The sequence below is a fragment of the Thamnophis sirtalis genome, unplaced genomic scaffold, assembly GCF_051295495.1.
Source record: "Thamnophis sirtalis isolate CommonGarterSnake01/CBP01778 unplaced genomic scaffold, rThaSir2_p1.2 scaffold_5, whole genome shotgun sequence".
NCBI lineage: Eukaryota > Metazoa > Chordata > Lepidosauria > Squamata > Natricidae > Thamnophis > Thamnophis sirtalis.
In genome coordinates, this window is record NW_028261385.1 from 35,665,058 (window position 1) to 35,688,172 (window position 23,115).

The 23,115-nt window shown below is 38.3% G+C and overlaps 1 protein-coding gene across 4 annotated transcripts; it reads left to right on the forward strand.

The window, feature by feature from the left end:
- The first annotated feature begins 327 nt into the window (after positions 1-327).
- Positions 328-22,411, forward strand: GCNT4 (glucosaminyl (N-acetyl) transferase 4). 4 transcript variants are annotated; one of them, XM_014060988.2, is made up of 3 exons: positions 328-544; positions 10,596-10,618; positions 19,570-22,411. In XM_014060988.2, exons 2-3 carry the CDS (start codon positions 10,602-10,604, stop codon positions 20,924-20,926), a joined length of 1,374 nt encoding a protein of 457 aa, XP_013916463.2. In that variant the 5' UTR covers positions 328-544; positions 10,596-10,601; the 3' UTR covers positions 20,927-22,411. The 4 variants fall into 4 exon arrangements, with proteins under 4 accessions (XP_013916463.2, XP_087571767.1, XP_087571766.1 ...); XM_087715641.1 differs by having other exon boundaries at positions 329-729; positions 10,596-10,785; XM_087715640.1 differs by having other exon boundaries at positions 329-729.
- Positions 22,412-23,115: the final 704 nt, after the last annotated feature.

The following is a 23,115-nucleotide window of genomic DNA, read 5'->3' on the forward strand; positions in this document are numbered from 1 at the left end:
GGAGTGAGGCGTTTTAGTGGCGGGCGCTTTGGCACCGAGGCTGCAAGGCTGTGTACGCCAGTTGCACTGCGGGATGAACCCGGAGCGCAGGTTTGGCTCCCGCCGAAGAAGCGAATCGGGTCGGGGCGATCTGCGGGCCGGCGATTCGAAGACCGCCGGCTGCAGGAGATGGACTTTGCCTCCGAAACGAAATCAGAGTAGAGGCGACCAGATCCCGCAGGAGCGCTGGCGCGCAAAACCCCTCGTGCAGCTGCTCTCTCAGGCTGCTGCTGGCGACGGCCCGGGACGGAGTCGGGAAATGTGCCGCTGCAGTTGCGCTCCTCCCTTTTTGGTTTGGAGGAACTACCGCCGCGCCTCCTCCTTCGTCCGCGTCACAGAAGCTTCACTTGCAAAGGCAACTGTTTCTTCGCGCTTCCTTCCTCAGAGGCACCGGCGCGGGCTAAAAGGCAGGAGGTGAGGGCGGGGGGAACCGGGCCACGTGCACGAGCGGCCAGGCCAGCGGGACGACCTGCCTGTTCCCTTCTCTCCGTCGGAGCGCAGCCAGGTAAGAACCCGCTTCGACGGAGAGGCGCAGCGGCGCTGCTCCGAAGTAGAGTTCACTTTTCAGGGGGGCAAAGAAGTTTCCATCTGCCTGTCTTCGCCCCGGTGGAAGAAGAGTAGAGCCGTTCGCTTTAGAAACCAAGGTTGGCCAGCCTCGACTGCCTGCTTGGGAATATTTCCCTCAGGACGGTAATATAAATGCTTTTCGCCCTATTCTCCCCCACCCCACCCCGTTTGGAATTGGCTTGGCTTTTGCTCTCCAGCACTTGGTTTCGGAAACTCAGGCAGTACTTGGGTGCTTCCCGTGATTGCAGAGGATGTGACTGATCATTTCCCGAATTTAATTTTAGCATGGCTTTGGGACTTTTGCAGCATTCTCGCCGTTTTTACAATGCAAGATATTAAGTTTGCTTCATTTCTGGGAGTCTGGCTCTAAGAGATTGGCTGCTAGAATAACAGCAGGCTGAAGAAACACTTGTCCCTTCCCTTCCTTTCCCTTCTAGGTTGTGCCTGGAAAATAACTTTACTTCATGGGGGTGTGTATCAGGTTGTACTGCAAGCTAAGTTATTAGCCATGGTTACCAACTACTTGGGATAAGCTATCATCTTAGTATAGTTTGTAAATCAGATCACATTCAACCATGCTGGTTTTTAAATAGCGTTGCATGGTATGTACCATATGTAGCACTTAATCCTCAGCCAGGATACAAATTCAGCATGTTGTTGCATGAGCATGCCCTCTTCTCATGTCGTCCTTGACGTGCACTCCTAACATACAGTGGTAGTTGCCTTGTAGGGCAAGTTAAGGGTATTGGGTTCTTCTGAGGATGTTTTGTCGGCAGAAAGAACCATTTAAGGAAATTACCCAGGCTGTAGTCATATCCAGGCTGCTGACAAAGATGTGAAACTTGGATTGTAAAAATGCAGGGGATGACTAGAGGGCAGTAAAAAGTTGAGGATTTTCTATATCTCTTTGCTTCATCAAGCAGTTGCCTCAATTTTTGCAACATTCTTATTGCCTGGTGATGCTCCCCCATTGTCTCTCTACATAAGGAGTAGGGGAACAATTTTTTGTGTGCAGTGCCAGGCCAATACACATGCCCAATTACGATAGCTAAAATAATACATTTGTATCACTAATTAAATTAACATTAAGGAAGTAGTAATGATTTACCCAGTCTGGATTCTGTGCTTTGGAACAGAGTCAGAAAAGAAAGATTAAGGGGCAAGGAACCAAGTCTTATGCTGAGAGAGTGAAGCAACTGTGCATATTTAGCCTTCAATAGATTGATAGGAAAATATGATGGTGTTCTATAAATTCTGCAGTGATGTCTCATTGAAAGAGATCAGGATCTCCTCTGCAGGTTATGAAATGATGGGTTTAAGTTACAGGAAAGCACTTATATATACTTTATACTTTATTGGTAGGTCTTGAGGTATATATATAATCAGAATTATGATAATGAGAAATCAATGGAATAATGTTTTACTTTGGATATACCAGATACTACTAAATATTATTAAGTTTGTCTTTGGAAAATCAGCTCTTCTTGGAAGGAGAAATAAACCACCCATATTTTTCCCAATAATGTTTTTTTTAACGAAACTAAAAGGATAAAATCAACTACAGGTAGTCCTTGATTTACAACCATAATTTGGCCCAAAATTTCTGTTGCTAAGTGAGGCGTTTGTTTTTTTGTCCCCTTTTAAGATCTTTCTTACCACAGTTGTTAATAGCAGTAGACTTATATACCGCTTCATAGGCCTTTCAGGCCTCTCTAAGCGGTTTACAGAGAGTCAGCATATTGCCCCCAACAATCTGGGTCCTCATTTTACCCACCTCGGAAGGATGGAAGGCTGAGTCAACCCTGAGCTGGTGAGATTTGAACCGCTGACCTGCTGATCTAGCAGTAGCCTGCAGTGCTGCATTTAACCACTGCGCCACCTTTAAGTGAACCACTGCAGTTGTTAAGTTAGTAACATGGTTGTTAAGTGAATCTGGCTTTCCCATTGACTTTGCTTGTCAGAAGGTTGCAAAAGGGGATCACATGATCCTGGGACAGTGCAACTGTCATAAGTACAAGTCAGTTGCCAAGTATCTGAATTTTGATCCCATGACCATGGGGATGTTGTAGTGGTCGTAAGTGTGAAAAATGGTCATAAGTCACTTTTTCAGTACCGTTGTAACTTTGAACAGTCACTAAATGAACTGTTGTAAGTCGAGGACTATCTGTAATAGAATTTCAATGCTAGAGCCACATTTGCTGAGAATCCAATGAACATATCTGGGCAGCCTTAAAGTTAAGATCCAATATATCTGAATGATATCAAATTGGAAAAGGCCACTGTAATGATATGCACATTAAGGCTGTGCAGTGCTTCAGAAATAACTTGGAAAAGATCTTTTGGAACTTGTGTGCAAATGAGCAGAACATTTGCCTGAACTTTTTGAAGACAGTCGCAATTTTTTCCTAGGATTGCTTGGTTGCCCTTTGTACCTACTATGTGATTATGTGCTCTCATGCTGTAAAGAAAAATGACATATTGAGCCTGGTTATAATGAATGTATGTTTGATTCTGAGAGCAGTTAGATAAAACTAAAAATTAGCTAGACATTGTAGGAAGAGAACTGAGTTGGTTTTTGTTGCAAAAATCAGAAGCAGTCTGGTGTGCCTTTTTCAACTAACAATCTTTTATTAATAGGCACTAGCTTTTGTAAACTGCAGCTCACATCATCAGGCATGTAGTATGTCTAGAGCAGGAGTATCAAATTCTATTTCATTGAGGGCCACATCAGAGTTGTGTTTGACCTTGGGGGGGGCATAGCCAGGGTGGGTGTGAACAGCTCTACATCACTCATGTCGGGGGCGCCTGTGGAGGCCCAAGTGCTCGGCCAGCGAAAACGGGCTCCTGCGCTCCGTTTCAGCTGCAGTGGCCTCCTGCAAACCTCTGCCAGCGAAAATGGAGCTTGGGAGTGCAGCCCTCGCGAGCTCCATTTTCGGCTGTGATAGCCTCCTGCAACCTTCTGCCAGTGAAAACAGAGCTCAGGAGGACCACACACAGCCCCCCCCCCCCCGAGCTCCATTTTTGCTGGCAGAGGCCTTGCGGGCCAGTCCTTCACTATTTCCAGGACAGCCCAGCAGGCCAGATCTAAGCACCCCGCGGGCTGGATCCGGTCCCCGGGCCCCAAGTTTGACATCCCTGGTCTAGAGTCTAGACTGGTATGGAATTTAAATATAGATGAGAGAAGGAGGGTAAAGGTAAGAAAATAGTTTGTTTATACTGGTTACATGCGAGGTCGGTTACAAGTATCTTATCAAGTAATTGTGTTTGTTGAGACTTTCCAAGATTGGCTGAGTATGATGATGTATATGAGCAGTAGTTTCTCACTAAATGGTGTTGTCAAACCTATTTTCCAAAACAGTCAAGAGAAAATCTAGGTAATTGTTAGATCTTCAAAGGAGATACCTGGAAGACAAATATTTGGAAAATGAGATTGAACAACGAAATTATTCCTTAGTGCAAAATGATATATGATTTAATTGCTTTCACAAATCTATAATGAGTAATCAATTCAAAATAACCAAAGCAACTAGATAATATGAATTTTTACACAACTAAATTATAAAAACATTACAACCTAATAAAGTACAACCTCAATTAAACAAGAAATCCATGTTTCATGTAAATTACTAAGTAAAAATGCAATGATATAAAGAATCCATAAGCAATAAAGTATTAGTTAAGGATAGCATTTTATAGTATTGCTCTGGCCAGGGTAAGCCTCTTTGACGGAAATAAATATGTTCTTAAATATGTTGAAATCATATTGAAATGTTGTCAGAAAAGTATTTGGGAGCTGACACCACAGCCCCTAGATAGAGGATAAGCAGGCCATATGCTGATGTATACAGCTTCTTTCTTAATCCCTTCACACAGTCATCAAGCTAGAACTGTAAAGATTTGCATGATAGCCAACTCCAGATTCCTGGTTTATTGCTATCAAAAGTGAGAATTTATGCCTGTTCCTGTTTTATGTGATTAATTTAATTAGGATTATGTGATTAATTTGATTGATCCTGTAATACAAAAGAGAGGAGGGAGCAGGTGGCTGTCTGTCAAAGCCCCAATGAGTTTGTTTTGATTTTGGTTTATTGTGATGAGAACTCACTCACTTTTATTTTCAGACTGTAGTTCATGGTTTGGTAGGATGTGAAACTGGTCAATTGTGACTGATTGTCCTGACTGAACAATGGTTAAGTAAGCTATGGATTTTGTATGAACACAGTCACTGACATAGAAGTTCTGCAAGGAGGTTTAATTATTTTTAGTTTCCTTAGAATTGCTTTTATGTTATTCATAGTGTAGTTATTGAGCATGGTTAAATAGAATGATTTTTGTGTTTGTAAATCATTGGTTTAGTATGTGGCCTTTGTCTATTAAGAGTAGTTGCAGTTTATAATATAGAATGAGTTCTTGTAGAAATAGACCAGATTGTATTTCTGCTATTTACATCATCACTGTAGATATCACAAATGCTATGATTATGTGCCATCAAGTCAATGTTGCCTCTTAGTGATCTCATAGATTTTCTTTGTGATGATCTGTCCATAACCTGATCTTTCATATATTCCTGTGGTGCTCATATCACAACTGTAACAACCCATCTACCTTGCTGCTGGTCAGTCTCTTCTCTTTCCTTCCACATTTCCCAAGATTATAGCCTTCTCCAGAGAGCTAGATCTTCACACAATATGTGATAATTAGGATCATTTGAGCCTGGTCATCTGCACTTTGAATGAACCCTGGGTAGACTTGCTCTATGATCTATTTGTCTTCTCCAATGCCCAAGTTCAACAACACCAATACTGCTTCTGCCTGTTTTTTCAAAGTCCAACTTTGCTTCCATGGAGTGTCACAGGAAATACCATTGCTTCCACAATTCTGATTTTTTTTTTGTAGATAGTGACATATCACAGCACCTGAATACCCTTTCCAAGGCCTTCATGATTTCTATACCAACTCCTACTTGATTGCTTGTTTCTTTATTGTCAATAATTGATCCTAGAAGGCAGAAGTTATCCACCTCTTCAATGTCAATTCTGAAATTAGTGGTTCTACATATTCTACATTTGACTGGTTTTGTTTATATTTAATTGTAGTTCCATGTTTTTCACTATGCTTCTTAACTTTCATTTCTAGACTCAAAATCATTATTTATTTATTTAACGTATTTTAATAGCCTTCCATCTCAGATGAAAGGGACTGTGCAGCATACAACAATTAATTTAAAAAACAAACTTAAAAACTGTCACATCTTTTTTTTTAAAAAAAGGACTATTAAAAAGGTACACAAAAGAAGAGAGGATATTAACCCCAGTATTTTCCCATGTCACATGTTCCACAATGAGGACTCACTTTGGGTCTCTTCTCTGAAACAATGCCACCTTGTGATTACTCAGGAGGTCTGCCTTCTTCATGCAGCCCCTGTTCTTTGTAATGATGTAGCCCCCACCCCCTCCCCAATATACAGCTGGCCCTGATCCTACAGGTCTTTCGACAGCCAATAAGCCTGGCTTTTTTCCAGAATTCTTGGCTCAGCAAAAATAACTACATAGTGTGAATTAATTTACGTTGGAAAAGTGCAGTTATTTTTGAATGCTTATTCATATATTTTTTCTTAAACAAATCCAGGTATTAAAATGAGCTTATTGATCACATTTACATGCATTCATGACAAATGTATCTTTTTTTTTAATGTCCACTGAGAGCATATGCACCAAAGACAAATTCCCTGTGTATCCAATCACACTTGGCCAATAAAGAATTCTATTCTATTCTATTCTATTCTCAATATATATTTGAAATACAATTGGGACAATCTGGAAGAAAATGTTTTTGTTTATAGCATTTTGTAATGTTTTTTCTTTGTATTCCTTTAAACAATACATTTAAATCCTGTTTTTAAATAATGCAATATTAAATTAGAACAATCAGTTTTCAAATAGTAGGAATATAAGAGTGAAAATGGTGATGAAGAAGTGAATTCTGATCTAAAAACTGTCAGATACAAACAACTATGCTCACAAAAAAGAAGAAGCTAACTTAGATAGCAGGGGTATGCATTAATCTGGATTAAAAAAGAAAAGCACATGTTGATGCACACTTTGTTTCTGTTGCCACTTCCTTAATCCAAACATCCGTTTTCTCACAATTGTGCTGCATCAGTATGAGTCTGAGAAAATGTTTGGATGTAATATGTGTCCCCGTACCCTTCACAATCATCTTTTCAAATCCAGATCACTGAATAGCCTTCTTAAGAGCCAAGGTGGCGCGGTGGTTAAATGCAGCACTGCAGGCTGACTGCTAGATCAGCAGTTCAGCGGTTCAAATCTTACCGCTTGACTCAGCCTTCCATCCTTCCGAGGTGGGTAAAATGAGGACCCAGATTGTTGTTGGGGGAAATATGCTGACTCTGTAAACCGCTTAGAGAGGGCTGAAAGCCCTATGAAGCGGTATATAAGTCCACTGTTATATTATTATTATATTCTTGAATAATGTAATCCAGCCTTTCCCAATTTCCATTAATCCCATCAACATAATCTAATGACAAGCTGACAACATGAAACTCAAAGTAAACATACAGTGTGTTTCAGCTGACAAGTCTAGATACTTGGTATTTAAAACACATAAAGTGTATATGGTATGCAAACTTTAAGTGCATAGCAGTTTTAGAAGTGTGTTCAGACCAAATAGAAGCTATAATTGGCAGATCCTTCAGTAATGTGCTCTTTTAGTCAGAGTAAATAAACATTTACAACACTAAGTCATTATAAATCTGTTTATTTATAAGAGCAGTTTAAACATGTACCTTCATGATTAGGTATGTACTGGGACATGTTGCCTAGTAAATGTGGTTTCGATTGTGGCTTCTTTGATATGGTTCCAAGTTTTATAATCCATCGATTTATATGAATTAGTCAGAATTACTGTTATGCTCAATAACAGAATATGTTTTACATGCATAAATGCCAACAAGCCGTGTAATAGACTTATTTAAGTATAACATTTAAGTATAAAATCGCAGTCTGAAAATCAGACTTGTCACATGCTACATCTTTTCTATCCTGCTCTATGGAGTAGAGAGTTGGTCTCTGACACAAAACCATTTGAAGAAACTAGAAGCATTTGAAATGTGGATTTACAGACAGCTATTACGTATGAACTGGGTTGACAAAATCACAAATGAGGAGGTGATAAGCCTCCTGGAAAAGCAACGGGAAATCATCAAAGCCATTAAAAAGCAAAAGTTAGAATATTTTAGACATCTGATGCGACACCCAGAAAAATACGGCATCCTTCACTTAATCCTCCAGGGAAAAATTGAAGGCAAATGAGGTCCAGGCAGAAGAAGAACCAGACCTAAGGGGCTAGTTTGGACAAAACTCAGCAGCACTTTTTCATGTGGCTGTTGACAAAAATAGGATTGCCAACATGATCGCCAACGTCCGATGATGGATATGGCACAAGAAGAAGAATTATAAAATTGTTCATCATGTACACAAGAAACAGATTGAACCTACGGCGAATACAGTGGTAGTGGATCACAGCTCTGGGTCTTCTCTTAGAAAATATTAAGGAAATCCAACATAAAGCATGTGCTAGAATACAATCCTGAAACATTGCACCATTAATATTTCATTTGATTGCAGAAATGTGGTCCAGGCAAAAAAAGAAGCGATCTTTATGCATGGAGAAAATAATAAGAAAATAAAATGTAGTACTATAGTAAAAAAATAATAGGAAGCATTTGGAATAATAGCAGCTATCAAAAAAATCAAATAATTTGAGTAGCCTATCTTGGAATTCAAAGGTTTAACTAATATAAAACACAAGGAAAAAAGACAGCAGCAAAGATTTTTGTGCAGAATGTTTGATAATGACAAAGAACATAAAGATTGAAAGAGGAAGTTACTGTTGTTAACTACAGGTAGTACTTGATTTACAACAGTTGATTTGGTGATTGTTCAAAGTTACAACACTGAAAAAAGTATGACCGTTTTTCACACCTCAGAATCATGTGATCAAAATCCAGATACTTAGCAACTGTCATATTTACAACAGCTCTAATGTTCTGGGGTCATGTAATCCCCTTTTACGACTTCCTGAAAAGTCATAAAATGGGGTAAAAAACAATAAATGTCTTACTTAGCAGTAAATTTTGGGCTCAATTGTGGTCATAAGTTGAGGACTACCTGTATTATTATTATCTTAATTTTTATTTCGATCTGTCTGTTGTGATCAAGATTGTCCCGAAGAAAAATTAAAAGTCTGAGTTTTTAAATCTATTGTGCATGAAACTATGTATTCTTAGTTGTTAACAGATTCAACTTTGATTACTTATAACTTGGTTCAGAGGTGGGTTCCTGCCAGTTCTAACCTCTTCTATAGAAGAGGTTCCACAAATCTACAGTGCCATTTAGAACTGGTTCCAGCTCCCTCCCCCCGCCCGCCTGCACATCATCAAGATGAAGAGCGAGAGGAGGAATTCTGGGAGTTGAAGTCCACAAGTCTTAAAGCTGTCAAGTTTGAACACCCCTGGGGTTTTTTTCCCCAAAGGGTTAGGGGTGCCAGGGTCTTGTAACTTGACAGTTTTAAGACTTGCGTGCTTCAAATGCCAGAGTTTCTGAGCCAACATTTTGGTTGCTAAGCAAGAGCGTTGTTAAGTGAGTTTCACCACATTTTACAAGTTGGTCATGCCCACCCAGTCACATGACTGCCAAACCACTTCTACTCGGTCACATGGCTGGCAAGCCTTTCCCACCCGGTCACATGGCTGGCAAGCCATTCCCACCCAGTCACATGGCCGGCAAGCCACTCCCACAAAGCAGGCCACACCTACAGAAGAAGAGGTTCTAAAAATTTTTGAAACCCACCACTGTCTTGGTTGCATTGTTCAGTTCAAAGGACAGTTATGTTACAAAAATCAGATAAATGATCAGCTTTGTATGACAAGAATTGTGGGAGCTACTTTTGAATGAAATGGTTGGCATATTTAATATTGTAACAATTCTCGGGTGATTTAAAAAGAAAAATATTTATTATGGCTTGTTATTATTTGGGTATGAGATAAATGTTTTGGTCTAAAATACAGATTTATAGAATAGTATGAATCAGTATAGTGATGCCATAGAAAATATTTTTCTCATAGAACCATTGTTTCACTGTATATTTAGCAACTATATATTTAGCAACTGAACAGGCATAAATAGTGTTACCCATCATTTCAATGGGTAAATAATGTAGTATATACAAAGGGATACAGGGATATAGGTTTTCATAATCATGGTAGCGATATAGTGTAGTAAATATTTTACATATATGCATGTGTATACCTGAAAAAGATAGAAACTGGAAACCACCCTCTTTTTACTAATTGATAGTCATAACTTTCATCTCCAGGCATGTTGTCTCCATTAAGTGAAAAGGCCAGTGAACTAACAAGATTTATTTGCTTGCCACAGGCCATGTGCAAATAAAGTGAAATAAAAGATAAATACAGGGCATTTGAAATGAATTGTGCTCAGTAGCTTTGCAAATAAATACTGGTTGTTCAAACAACTGTTTTAAAATTTCTGTTCTTCAATTCTGTTGTTTATATTACAATGTGCCGTTTTGTTTCTTCAAATCTATATCCACCCATCTCAAACAGGAGGCTCTAGGTGATGAAAAATCATAAAACAATTAGAAACAATTAGAGAGTAGTACAAAATTTAATATATATGGCAGCTAAGAAAAAATATCAAGGTGAATATATATTCATATGTTTATAAAGTTATATATTTACATAATTTTATAGTGAATACTAATAATATGATTATGTTATATTACTCAAAATAAAAAAGTTACATATATGCTACCTCTCATGACACTCATAAAGAAATATAAAATATTTCTTGTTTGGTTCAGAAGAGCTTAGATAGGAAAGCAAGAATGAAATTGTAAATACTTTAAAATATCTTAACCTCTTTTTCTTTTTCTCTTTCTCTTCACAGTCAGAAATGTCTGTCTTCTTCAGGTAAGATAGCTACATATTTAATAAAGCACTGTTAATCAGACACATCTGACAATATAGTATTGGTGCAAGTAACAGGAAGATGTAAAAACACTATGCTGATATAATCCACTAAACCAGATGGTGACTGGACAATTTCCTGTAATACATTAAAGAAAGTGGAGGAAAAGGTAAAGAAAATTCCAACTGATTTTTAAAAATCTGAATTTAAAATTTGCTGAAATGTACTTTACATTTCACATTTTATTTTTCTTTTAGTGTGTTAAAAGAAAGCATTGCTATGGCAGAGATTTTGTGATATTTTACAATAATACTTAGTACTCATCATATTATAGTAGTGTATGGCACTTTTTAGCAAACATAACTATAGATAAGTGTATTATAGATGTAGATTTGTATAGTATAATCAATCTTTTAAATTATTAAACAATATTATTGCCTTTATTTTAATTAAAGTATGGACATACTTTATATGGTTGAAACACAGTAATAATACAATGTAAATTTTAAAATTGTATATGAGGTTGAGCGTACACACATTTCCATAGGATATGTTTGGATGACAAATGAAGTCATAGGTAAAATTGTTCCATTAGGATCATATCCCTTCTTTCTGAAAAATGTAGATTTTTTTCATTTTTAGTTTGGGATTTTTTAAAAAAAATATTCTTCCTTTTTTGGAGGTTCTATTAATCTTTTCCCTCTAAAAATAAACATTTTAAGTATGTGGATTATTTTAGTGTATTTAGGCATGTTTTTATAATTTGTAAATAAAATTAAAACATTTTTAAACAATTTACATTTCATAGCTTGGATACTACTGTATAATAAACAAAGAAATAAAAACTATTTTTGTCTTTGGAGAAGATATTTTGGACTTTTCCCAGGGTTTTTCCCCCTCCAAAATCACAGTTCAATCCAGTTCTGGTAGCACTTTTTCAAACTAGTACATTTTATTAAAAGGGATAAGTTTTCATGTCCTGCAGCTCATAGAGCATTAATGCACTCATAGCTTAATAAATGAAATATGTATCTTAATAATTTTGGTTACTTTAGTCAAGAGGTGGGTTCCTGCCAGTTCTAACCTCTTCTATAGAAGAGGTTCCACAAATCTGCAGTGCCGTTTAGAACCGGTTCCAGCTCCCTCCCCCCGCCCATTCACACATCATCAAGATGAAGAGCGAGGGGAGGAATTCTGGGAGGTGACGTTCACAAGTCTTAAAGCTGTCAAGTTTGAACACCCCTGGGGTTTTTTTTCTAAAGGGTTAGGGGTGCCGGGGTCTTTTAACTTGGCAGCTTTAAGACTTGCGTGCTTCAATGCCAGCGTTCCTGAGCCAACATTTTGGTTGTTAAGCAAGAGCGGTGTTAAGTGAGTTTCACATTTTACAAGTTGGCCATGCCCACCCAGCCACCTGACTGCCAAGCCACTCCCACCCAGTCACATGGCTGGCAAGCCACTCCCACAAAGCAGGCCACACTTACAGAAGAGGTTCTAAAAAAATTTGAAAGCCACCACTGCTCTTTAGTCCCTCGAAACAGAATTTGGTTGTAACACCTAGTAGTGTTGCATTTTTCAACAGTAGACTGCATGTTAAAGTATCTTTAATATATTAAAGTCTTCCATTCATGGAATAAAAACTTTATGAATCAGATCTTTAAATTTATGCAAACCATAGTGAAATAACAAGTGATGTTGCCAATAAATAGCATGATTTAACAAGCACAAATGATGATCAATTGCAGAATTGTACTCCATTATATGTGTAAGATTTTAAATTGAAAGAAACATGGTCCTTACAAGTAAGTTATTCATAGGCAATAAAATGTGGTTATGAGACATTTATTTGCATGGATATGGAATACATCAACACTGTAATTAATTTACTCTGATCAGTATTTTCAAATTTAGGGGGCAAAAATTGAAAAAAAGTTTTAGTACCAATTACCTGCTTAAGGTTCAGATGAAGTGATTAAAATACTTTAAAGTTATTTATCACCTCTTGTCCAGAAAAAAATAAAGGTGCAGTTGCCTCTTACATTATGCAGCACATTTCATACTTCCCTGAGAATATAAAAGAATAGATGGATTTTTTAAAAGCAAATTTGTAGCTTAAAAGTATGCATGTCTTCTAAGAAACAAGGACTATGTTTACTGGTGGTAACCTCTGAGTAAGAAGTACACAATTGGAATTTAGTTTGGAATAAACAGGATTTAAAACATGCCAAATAGGGGCACCTTTATAAGTAAAAGGTTTTTTTAGAGTCTGTTTAAACTCTACAAGCAATGACAGAAAGTAAGAATGGACCAACCACTGAAAAGAATCTGTCCATGGTGTCCATAAAATGTAACAATTGGATGATGATGTGGGGAACGGAAATGTATTTCACATATAGAATGCCACAAAAATACGTTACTTCTTTCATTACACTACACATCTGTTGGATCTGTGGTTAAAAGTTTAGTCAGTACATTAAATAGGAAGTTAGAGGCCAGGACAAAATTGAAACTTCCAAATTTCAGTTAATAGAGCAAATACCGGTAGTCCATGAGTTATGACCACAGTTGAGTCCAAAATTTCTGTTGCTTAGCAAAGCATTTGTTCAGTGACTTTTGGCCCACTTTATGACTTTTCTTGCCATAGTTGTTAGTTAAGTGAATCACTGCAATTGTTAAGTTAGTAACACAGTTGTTAAATGAATCTAGATTTCCCATTGACTTTGCTTGTCAGAAGATTGCAAAAGCTGATCACATGACCCAGGGGTGGGTTTCTCACCCCGTTCCAACCGGTTCGGTTGGAACGGGGCCGGCGGCATCCTCGTGCACGCGTGCGGTGTACGCATGCGTACTAGCATCTGTGCGAGGCTCCAGCTGCTCCTGGAGGATCGCGCAGGCGCTGTATGCGACCTGCACATGCGTGGAAGCGCAGAACTCGTCAAAACCGGGTAAGGAGCGCGGGCGGGCGGGTGGGCCCTTCACCGTTCCCGGAAGTTACTTACTTCCGGGTTCGCCGACCAACCAGTTCGCAGGGACCGCTGCGAACCGGTTGAAACCCACCCCTGACATGACCCCAGGACACTGCAAACATCATAAATATGCACCAGTTGCCAAGCATCTGAATCATATGACCATGGAGAAGCATGAAAAACGGTCATAAGTCACTTTTTTCAGTGACACCGTAACTTTGAAGAGTCATTAAATGAACTGTTGTAAATCAAGGACTACCTGTAGTATCTACATCATATGGGTTGCTTTTCATTTCCAGAAGTTACTTCTGTGGAGAAAACTCTGTAACATTTTAAGCTTTGTTATGCTGCCTAAAGATTGAGGTCTTTGTTGATTGCATATTTAGAACAGTGTCAAAACAGAGCAAAATTTACAAAAAGGTGCTTGCACTTACGAAATATGAGTGATCTGATAGCAGTTGGTAACATGACTCACTGGTTGCTATAATGATCCTTTCTACCACTTATTCATACAAGAAAACTTTCTAAAAGCATGGAAAAATGGAGAAGGAAAATGCCTTCATACATTTTTACCATAAGTCCTTAGGAATTAAGGAATGATTCTTGAAGAAAAGAATGCCAAAAAAGGAGAAATTTCATTTAAATTCCCTTTAAATGCAGATATTTACCAAAGAAACATTCTCTAGTTTTCTTATGACCCAGGTGGTCAAGGCATGCCTTACAGAGCCCTTTATTTCCCTCAAGAAGTGTCAATGGCCCTCCAATGACCAGTAAGGTTTCACCCCACCCACCTTCAGTCCCCCAAACAAGAGCCATTATATTACCAGGAAAGTCCATAAGGCAAAGTCCAGGCATAAGACAAATGGCAATCTACAGGACAAAGATAAGGCACTAGGAACAAGGCAGTTTTGAAGGTAAAGCAAAGCAAAGGGCAAAAACAGTCCACAAGACTGCAGCAAGAAAAACATCAGTCCTCAAAGCAGAGGTGAAAAGCTGCCCTGGAAGCAAGGAAAAACGGCACAGGTCAAAGCCGGGGGAGTGTAACACAAAACAAACAATTGTCCTTGGCAGAGACTAACTCCCCATGGCTTATCCTTAAATCATTCACTCCAGCTGTTCAGGTGTGAGGAGAGGTGGGGCAATCTTCTCCCATGTAGCCTCACAGCCCTTCCCTTGGCTTGCCTGTGCTCTGCTCTCCTTGCCGTTGGATTGAGTGGAGGAGGCAGCTTTTCCTCATCAGAGGTCTGTCAGAGCTGATCTCGTGCTGGAGTTCAGTCAGCAGCTGATACTCCCCTGTGTCTGTGAAGGCAGGCAGCTCCCTGTCTGGTTGACCAACTCCCCCAATTCCTGACGGGCTTGGGACAGCATCATCTTCAGCCCCTGGCCTCTCTAAAGTATAAGTATAATCTTTATTGTCATTGTCCTTAAATACAACGAAATTGGCTTTAACCTCACTGGTGCAAAATTATAACAGAAACGAAAAATGAAAGAAAAAGAAAAAAAACTAGCGGGTGCATGGGGTGATTGTGGTTGTATTTAAAATTCTCACAGCCCAAGGATAGAAACTATCTTTAAACCTGTTTGTTCGGCTGGCTATACTTTGATGTCTTCTGCCTGATGGTAGAAGTGCAAAGAGACACTGACCGGGGTGTGAATTATCTCTGAGTATCTTCCTTATTCTGCTAAAGCAGCGAGATCTGGCGATGTCATCCAGTGGTGTCAGTGGGCAACCAATAGTTTCTTCTGCTGAATTGAATTACATGAATATTGTGAATTTAGCTTCCCACATTGATTTTGCTTGTTGGAAACCAGCTGGGAAAGTCGTAAATGATCCCAGGACACTGAAACTGTCATAAATACATGCCAGTTGCCAATCACCCAAATTTGGATTACATGACCCTGAGGACATTACAACAATCGTAAGTGTGGTCATAATGTCACTTTTTTCCAGCATTGCTGTAACTTTAAAAAGTCCCTAAATAAATGGCTGTAAATTAAGGATTACTTGTAATATATTATTCCCTAATACATTTTTCAGGCCACCTAGATATATTCTTTCTCCCTTTATTTTACTGTCAGGTATCCATCCTCTATACTCCTTGTAATGCAGTTAAATCTTGTGTGTAGCATGCAGAATGCAACACTAAACAGTGAGGAAGGTCAGGAAAATTGGAAATCCATCACCTAGATCTAGCTGGCATGACTAGTGGCAAGTCATGAGTGGAATTGTAGTTGAGGAACATCTGAAGGCCATGGATGTTACCTATCAGCTATGTCTCATCATCTTTGAATTCTGTCCTGATGTCTCTACCTACTTTCTAAGGTTAAAATGCTGTATCTCGCAGTTAAATCCAGACTTTTTGTGTTTTAACAAAAAAGCACAAATTTTGCTTTGTTTTTATAACAAACATATGATGGTATTATTCAACATTTATTCCAGAATCAGTCAAACATTAACTTGGTTTACTTTTTATTCATTCATCAGTATATCTGAGTCAAAGTGCTCAGCGTGTTGTAGATTTTGAATAAAAACCGAACAATACTTTCTTTCTGAACATTGCTGAACAAGCCATTGTACTGCCAATTCCCATGTATGTGTATCCTCTGCTGACAGTGTGTTTTACAACGGTCTGTTCCAACAAATTAGAGAGAGTCTGATCTGTTGTTTGCATGTCCTTCTTGATAACATTTGCGCAGGCACTTACTATATTAGAGGCGGAATATCGGATTGAATTCTGACTATGTGCGCATGGTCGGTTTCCCCCCCCTTTTTTTATAAAGTTGTTTCTAAACGTAATATAATTGGGACTAGTTTGCCACAGATCTTTTCAATGGCAATACCTAACATTTTTCAGGTTGAAATCTACACTTGTCCTTTGAGTGATATGCCTGACATGAGAAACGGGGGAAAATTAATTTAACCATGTTTAATATGGTTATTTTCCCACAACAAAAGCACTTAGACTTATATACCACTTTACAGTGCTTTTACAGCCCGCTCTACGCAGTTTACAGAGTCAGCCTATTGCCCCCAACAATTTGGGTCCTCATTTTACACACCTCCAAAGGATGGAAGGCTGAGTCAACCTTGAGCCTGGTGAGATTTGAACTGCCAAAACTGCAGGCAGTCAGCAGAAGTAGCCTGCGATACTGCACTCTAACCACTGCCCCACTGTGCCTTTAAGAAGCTTTCTTTTATGAAAACTAAAAATCACAATTGTACAGGGTCTGTGGTTACATACGAAAGTTTTCTTGGGGCCACAAGTAAATAATATATCTTTTATATAAATGTTGTAGCCTATATCTATAGCGATGGGTTTTCAGAAAATGAAGAGAATGCATTAGCACAATTTTAGATTAATTAATACTTAGCCATTATTCTACAGGCATCTTTGTATTAGGCCACTTTATTCTTCTTAAGCCTTTTTCGTAGGAAACAAGGCACCTTGTTAAAATAAAATAGGGAAGATACTAGAAAAATATTATAGTATCTATAGAGCCCCTATCTGAGAGAGATTTAAGAAATATGAAATACAAATACATACATACGTACTGTACATACATACATACATACATACTAGAATATAGGTAGTCCTTGATTTACAACCATTTGTTCAGTGACCATCCAAAATTACAATTGTACAGAAAAAAATGGCTTTTGACAGTTTTATTCACTTTATGACCATTGTGGCATCCCCATTGTCAAAAGATCAAAATGCTTGGCAACTGATTCATATTTATGACAGTTGCTGGGTGGGTCATATGATCTCCTTTTGCAACCTACTGAGAAGCAAATTCAACAGGGAAACAAATTTTCCCACAAACAGCAGTTGCAGTCTTCTCTGATGTTGAGTGGATACAATAAGAATTAACCCCGCGCTGTGTGTTTCTTTCTACTAGTGAGGAAATGGCCATTTTTATCAAAGTTTCATTCACAGTAGCTCTGTGGGCAGTCTCCAAATGTGACATATAAATAAAAATAAATAGTTTCCTATGCATTTTCAAAATCCTTCACATCATACCTAGATGTGTCTCAAAGTGATACATTTAGCTCACATCCAGGTACTGTGTTTATGTCATATCATGGTTTGCATTTTTTTCAAAGAAATAAAGATAAATGTTTATTTTTACTGGCAGATCACAAATAAAGGAAAAGATAATTTAACCACCTTTCCTCAATCTAATGCCTTTGAGACATTTTAGATTGCAATTTACTCTCTCTAGTAACATGTTGCTAGAGAATTATTATTCCTAGTAGTTAGGAATAATGAGAGTTGTGTCTCATTACAAACACTGTTTATTCCGCAGGATCCAATCCGGGTCAGTTACTGAGAGATTGTCCTGGGATTATCCTGGGATACATCTATTCACCTTCATTCATGATTATTCTCTTCCTTTTTTCCTCTCTCGAACCATGGTGGCACACTAGTTAGAATGTAGTATTGCAGGCAAACTCTGCCCATAGCCAGGAGTTTGATCCTGACTGCCTCAAAGTTGACTCCACCTTCCAAGATAAAACTAGGACAGAGATTTGGCGGTAATATGTTGATATTTGTAAATAGTGGTGGGTTTCAAAAATTGTTTGAACCTACTCTGTGGGTGTGGCCTCCTTTGTGGGAGTGGCTTGCCACCCATGTGACTGGATGGGAGTGGCTTGCTGCCCATGTGACCGGATATGAAAATACCGACAACACTTGTCAGAACCACCTTAAATTACCTCACACACAGCACTGGCATGCATAAGAATATGATGTAAACTTGTTTTTTAAAAGGCATCTTTGGTTTGCGTTAAAACAACTTCAACACACGCAATGTTCTGATTGCACCACAAACGCAGTAGTCATCCTTACCTTTCATAGAGGCACTGAGTTTTATAAATATGAGCATGATAGTGTAGAATAATCATATCCAAGGACCAGTGGTGGGTTTCAAAATTTTTTGGAACCTCTTCTGTAGGTGTGACCTGCTTTCTGGGTCCACTGGTGGAACCTCTTCTAATCGGTTCGGTAGATTTGACGAACCGGTTTTACCGAATAGGTGCGAACTGGTAGGAACCCACCTCTGTTTGTAAACCAGAGAGTTCTGTAAAGCACTATGGAACAGTATATGTCTAAATGCTATTACTATTCCTTGTCTTACAATAAGAGTCATTGAGAGGTTTGAGGAGATTCTACCATTGGTGGACAGGACAGAATGAAAAGCTGGGAATGTTGTGTCTATTTTGAACAATTAAGACATCTTAGCAGCAATCAACAAGATCCTAGTATTCATCATAAAGTGAATAGCACACTCCACTTGATTTATTTTGTATCCTGCCTTTACAAATAACTCAAGCTAGTACACCTTCCTCCGCCCCTTTCCCCAACAACAACCTTGTGAGGTAGGTTGGACTGAGAGAAAGTGACTGGCCCAAGATCACCCAGCTGGCTTCCATAGCTAAGGCAGGATGTGAACTCACAGTCTCCTACTTTCCAATCTGGTGCCTTAAACCACTAGACCAAACTGCATCTCTTGGCTGTCCATCTAACATTATTTTCTGTAATATTTGGAGGAGGGAGGTTTCCCTCCAAAATTGATTTTATAAAACTGTGTATTCTGTAATACAAACAAACTAAATTCCACCACCACCACCACCACCACTCTCGTAGGATCAATGAGGCATTGTCTGATAGGGAAGAAGAGAGGCCACTTCTGCTGAAGAGGCATTTCTGATCAGCAATTCTTAGGGAAAGTATGGCAAGAAAGCAAGTGAAAGAAGTTGGCCAAATAGATCATCTATGACCCATTCCTGAGGTAAGACAATTTTGAATCAAGAAAACAAACCTTTACAAGGTGGTCATACATTTTACAGGATCTTGCTGGCAACCGTAGGAGAGAAATACAAGGGAATGCATTTATGTTATCACTGAAATAGTTACTTTGCTAAATCTTTATTGTTTATAAACATATAGAATGGTCTTTAATTTGCCTTTGACTCTTTCTTTTCACAGAATGAAGAAATGCAAATGCTTCCATATTTGTCCAATACGATGGCGTATTTTAATACCGTTTTTAATGGTTGTGCTGCTCTGGCTGTTCAAAGATGATTGGATTTTATTCTTTCACCAAGATATGTACTTTGTAGAACTGTTTTTAAGCACCTCGTCATTTGTGAAAAACAGGTACAGCCATGTAAATCAATATGACCAATATACAATTAATTGTTCCTACATCTATGATCAAGATCCCACGGAGATTGGAAAGTCTTTAGCGATAAAGAGAAAAGAGATTATTGATTTAGAAGATGAAGATGTTATAGCAATGACCAGTAACTGCCAGCAATACCGAAGAATTAGAGAATATCACCTAAAGGCCGTTTCTCCAGAAGAGGAAGAATTCCCTTTAGCTTATTCTCTGGTTGTTCACAAAAATGCCATAATGGTCGAGCGGCTCATTCATACAATTTATAGTAGTCAGAATGTCTACTGTATCCATTATGATCAAAAGTCATCTGACACTTTCAAACAGGCTTTGGAGAATCTGACCAAATGTTTCTCTAATATATTCATTGCATCCAAATTGGAAGTGGTTGAGTATGCCCATATTTCAAGGGTGCAGGCAGACTTGAATTGTTTTTCTGATTTATTGAAATCTGAAGTTCCATGGAAGTATGTAATTAATTTGTGTGGCCAAGATTTTCCCCTGAGATCAAACTTTGAGCTGGTAGATGAACTTAAGAGACTTAATGGAGATAACATGTTGGAGTCTGTCAGACCAAGCAGTAGTAAAAAACAAAGATTTACCTATCACCATGAACTTCAAAAAAAGTTTTATCACTCCATGAAGATGCCTGCGAAAACTAATATTCCAAAGAGTCCACCTCCACACAATTTAAAAATTTTTGTAGGCAGTGCGTACTTTATTTTATGTCGAGCTTTTGTACAATATATTCTTGGCAATTCCCAAGTTCAAGATTTTTTTGAATGGTCAAAGGATACTTATTCACCGGATGAACATTTCTGGGCAACTCTTCTTCGTATGCCTGGAGTACCTGGACAGGTTCCAAGAGAAGTTGACGATATCACAGATCTTCAGATCAAAACCCGTTTGGTAAAATGGTACTACTTTGAGAATGAGCTCTACCCTCCCTGCACTGGTGCACATCTTCGCAGCGTGTGCATCTATGGAGCTGCAGAACTCAGATGGCTCCTCAACCACGGGCATTGGTTTGCCAACAAATTTGACTCAAAAGTGGATCCTATTGTAATAAAATGTTTGGCAGAAAAGATTGCCAAGCAGCAAAAGCAATGGGTTCGTTTAGCTTTCGAAAAACGTGTGATGCACAACGGGTCCCTCCTAACAGTATAGAATAGTTATGAGTAGATTATGTGGTATTTTTAAAGTGCGGAATTGCTCACTTGCAGTTATGATGGTAATAGAAAAGTACTTTTATGGCTCATTCTCATATTTATGACCTTTGCAGGTCTGTAAGGGGGAAAAAAGCCGAAGTAAGATCACGAGCCCAAGTACAGTTTCACTAGGGACTCCTTCACTTAAGAACCAAGTTTCCAGTCCCAATTGTGGTTAGCAAACAAGCACTATCTGTACAACTTCAGTAATAAAAGATTAAAGAGAATGAGCTTATTTATATTTGTTTAAGCCAATGGGTCTCAAGCCTTTTAACTTCTTCCATTTACTTCATATGTTTTCCCTTTAACCAGTATAGATTGTTCTTGTATGTAGCTTGGATGCTAGGCCAAAACGAAAAGAAGAAGTAAAGGAAGAACAATGGTGCTCTGATTTTTTTAAAGCCAAGTGCAGGGAAACATTAAGGCAAAGCAACAATCACTTGAGCCAGTCACTCCCTCTCAGTCCAACCCATCTCACACAATTATTGTGGGGAAAATAGAAGGAAAGAACATTAGCTATGTTCGCCACCTTGGCAGGATAAAAATCTAATAGATACGTAATAATAAACAGATTAGAACAAAAGGCAGATTGCCAAGTGCAGGTCAGGCCCTAGAAGGGCAGGTGCTTCTGTGCAAACCCGATGCTCAGGTTCTCCTGAAGCCCAGGCCAAAATGGGCATGAAGGGCAGCATCCTGTGTCCAAACGTTGTGGCTACAGCATCTTCACTTACCCAATAGGTCCTTGGCAGATGCCAGGTGCAGACTGAATTAAGACCAAGGTTATGAATTCAGTCTTGTAGATAATTAGTAGGTCAAGAATTGTGTTGGGAGAAGATGGAAAACACTACCTGAAATTGGAATAGCTGAAGACAAATTTAGGTTGTCTTCCTAATGAACTGGGAATAAGACAAAGGTTGTGTCATGAGGTCATGTCTTCTAAAAATGGACAGTAGGTTAACTTTATGCCAAAGTGAGCTGGAAGAAACGATGAGATCCCCAAAATGCTATTAAATATTCAATGCTTTGAAAAAGTGTTCTGATCGCTGGTGTTCAATGCTCCCTCAGATTTTGGTGCATGTGGAGTTTTTATCTGCACAAACTCTGGCCCTTTATTAATTTTTCACTCTTATCTCCATCCCCAGAACTGTCTACATTTTTCAAACTACTGGTTTACATCATGTGAAATGTTTGATCAGATTCTTTTGCTTACTGTCTTATTTACAAAAACTGAGTTTGAGAGTGGAGAAGATGGATTGACTATACTCAAAATAAACATGGGACTAAGAAATTCCAGATAGCTTATGACTGAAGAAACAAGGAATGATATAATCTGTTTAGAGCTAGCTTAGCAAAGAGGAGTTAAAGCTCAAATGAAAGATGATACTAACTTTTTTTAAAGTTTATCTTAGAATATCTTTGTTAAAGATTTATACCCTGTATTGGTTCTGGGAAGTAGGGGGGGGGAGGTTGTGGGGGTGGGGTTTGGGTAGGGGGAGGGAGGTAAACATTTGTAAAAGTTTTTTTTTCAAAATTTTCAATAAAAAATGGCAAAAAAACCTGAGTTTGAAGTTTGATATAATCATGGGTTAAATCTACCTATGCAAAACGAATGAAAACTCTACTAAAATTGTATATGCAATTACAAGATGTATATTGTATGTTAAGTCAACCTTTGCATATATTTATGTATGTATACTGGGTAATTATAATGTAATTATTTTAATTAATATAAAATAAATGAAAATAAAATTATTTTATCATTTTAATATATTTGAAAAATTCTCTGGAGCAATGAAAGATGTAGATTTCCCTTTTTCTACACAAATTTCTTCTTTGCCAAAATGTAAGAAAGAAAGATACTGAAGTCAGCAATGTTGATTAAATGTAGTTCTCTCATCTTGCTGGTGCCACCATTGTTGTTGCAAGTCAGCAATAAGTATTACAAATAAAATGGTGAATAAACTCTATACAAATGCAGCATTACAATTCTGTTCATGGCACAGCATATTTTGATAAGACATTATGAACATTTTGTCAATCACTTTTTAAAAAATTCTATCAGAATTAAAGCTTTTAAAAAAAGATTGGCTTTCCTTTTTTTCTCAATGTATTCACTTTTACTTCCTGTAGTTGGAAATTTGATCTTTG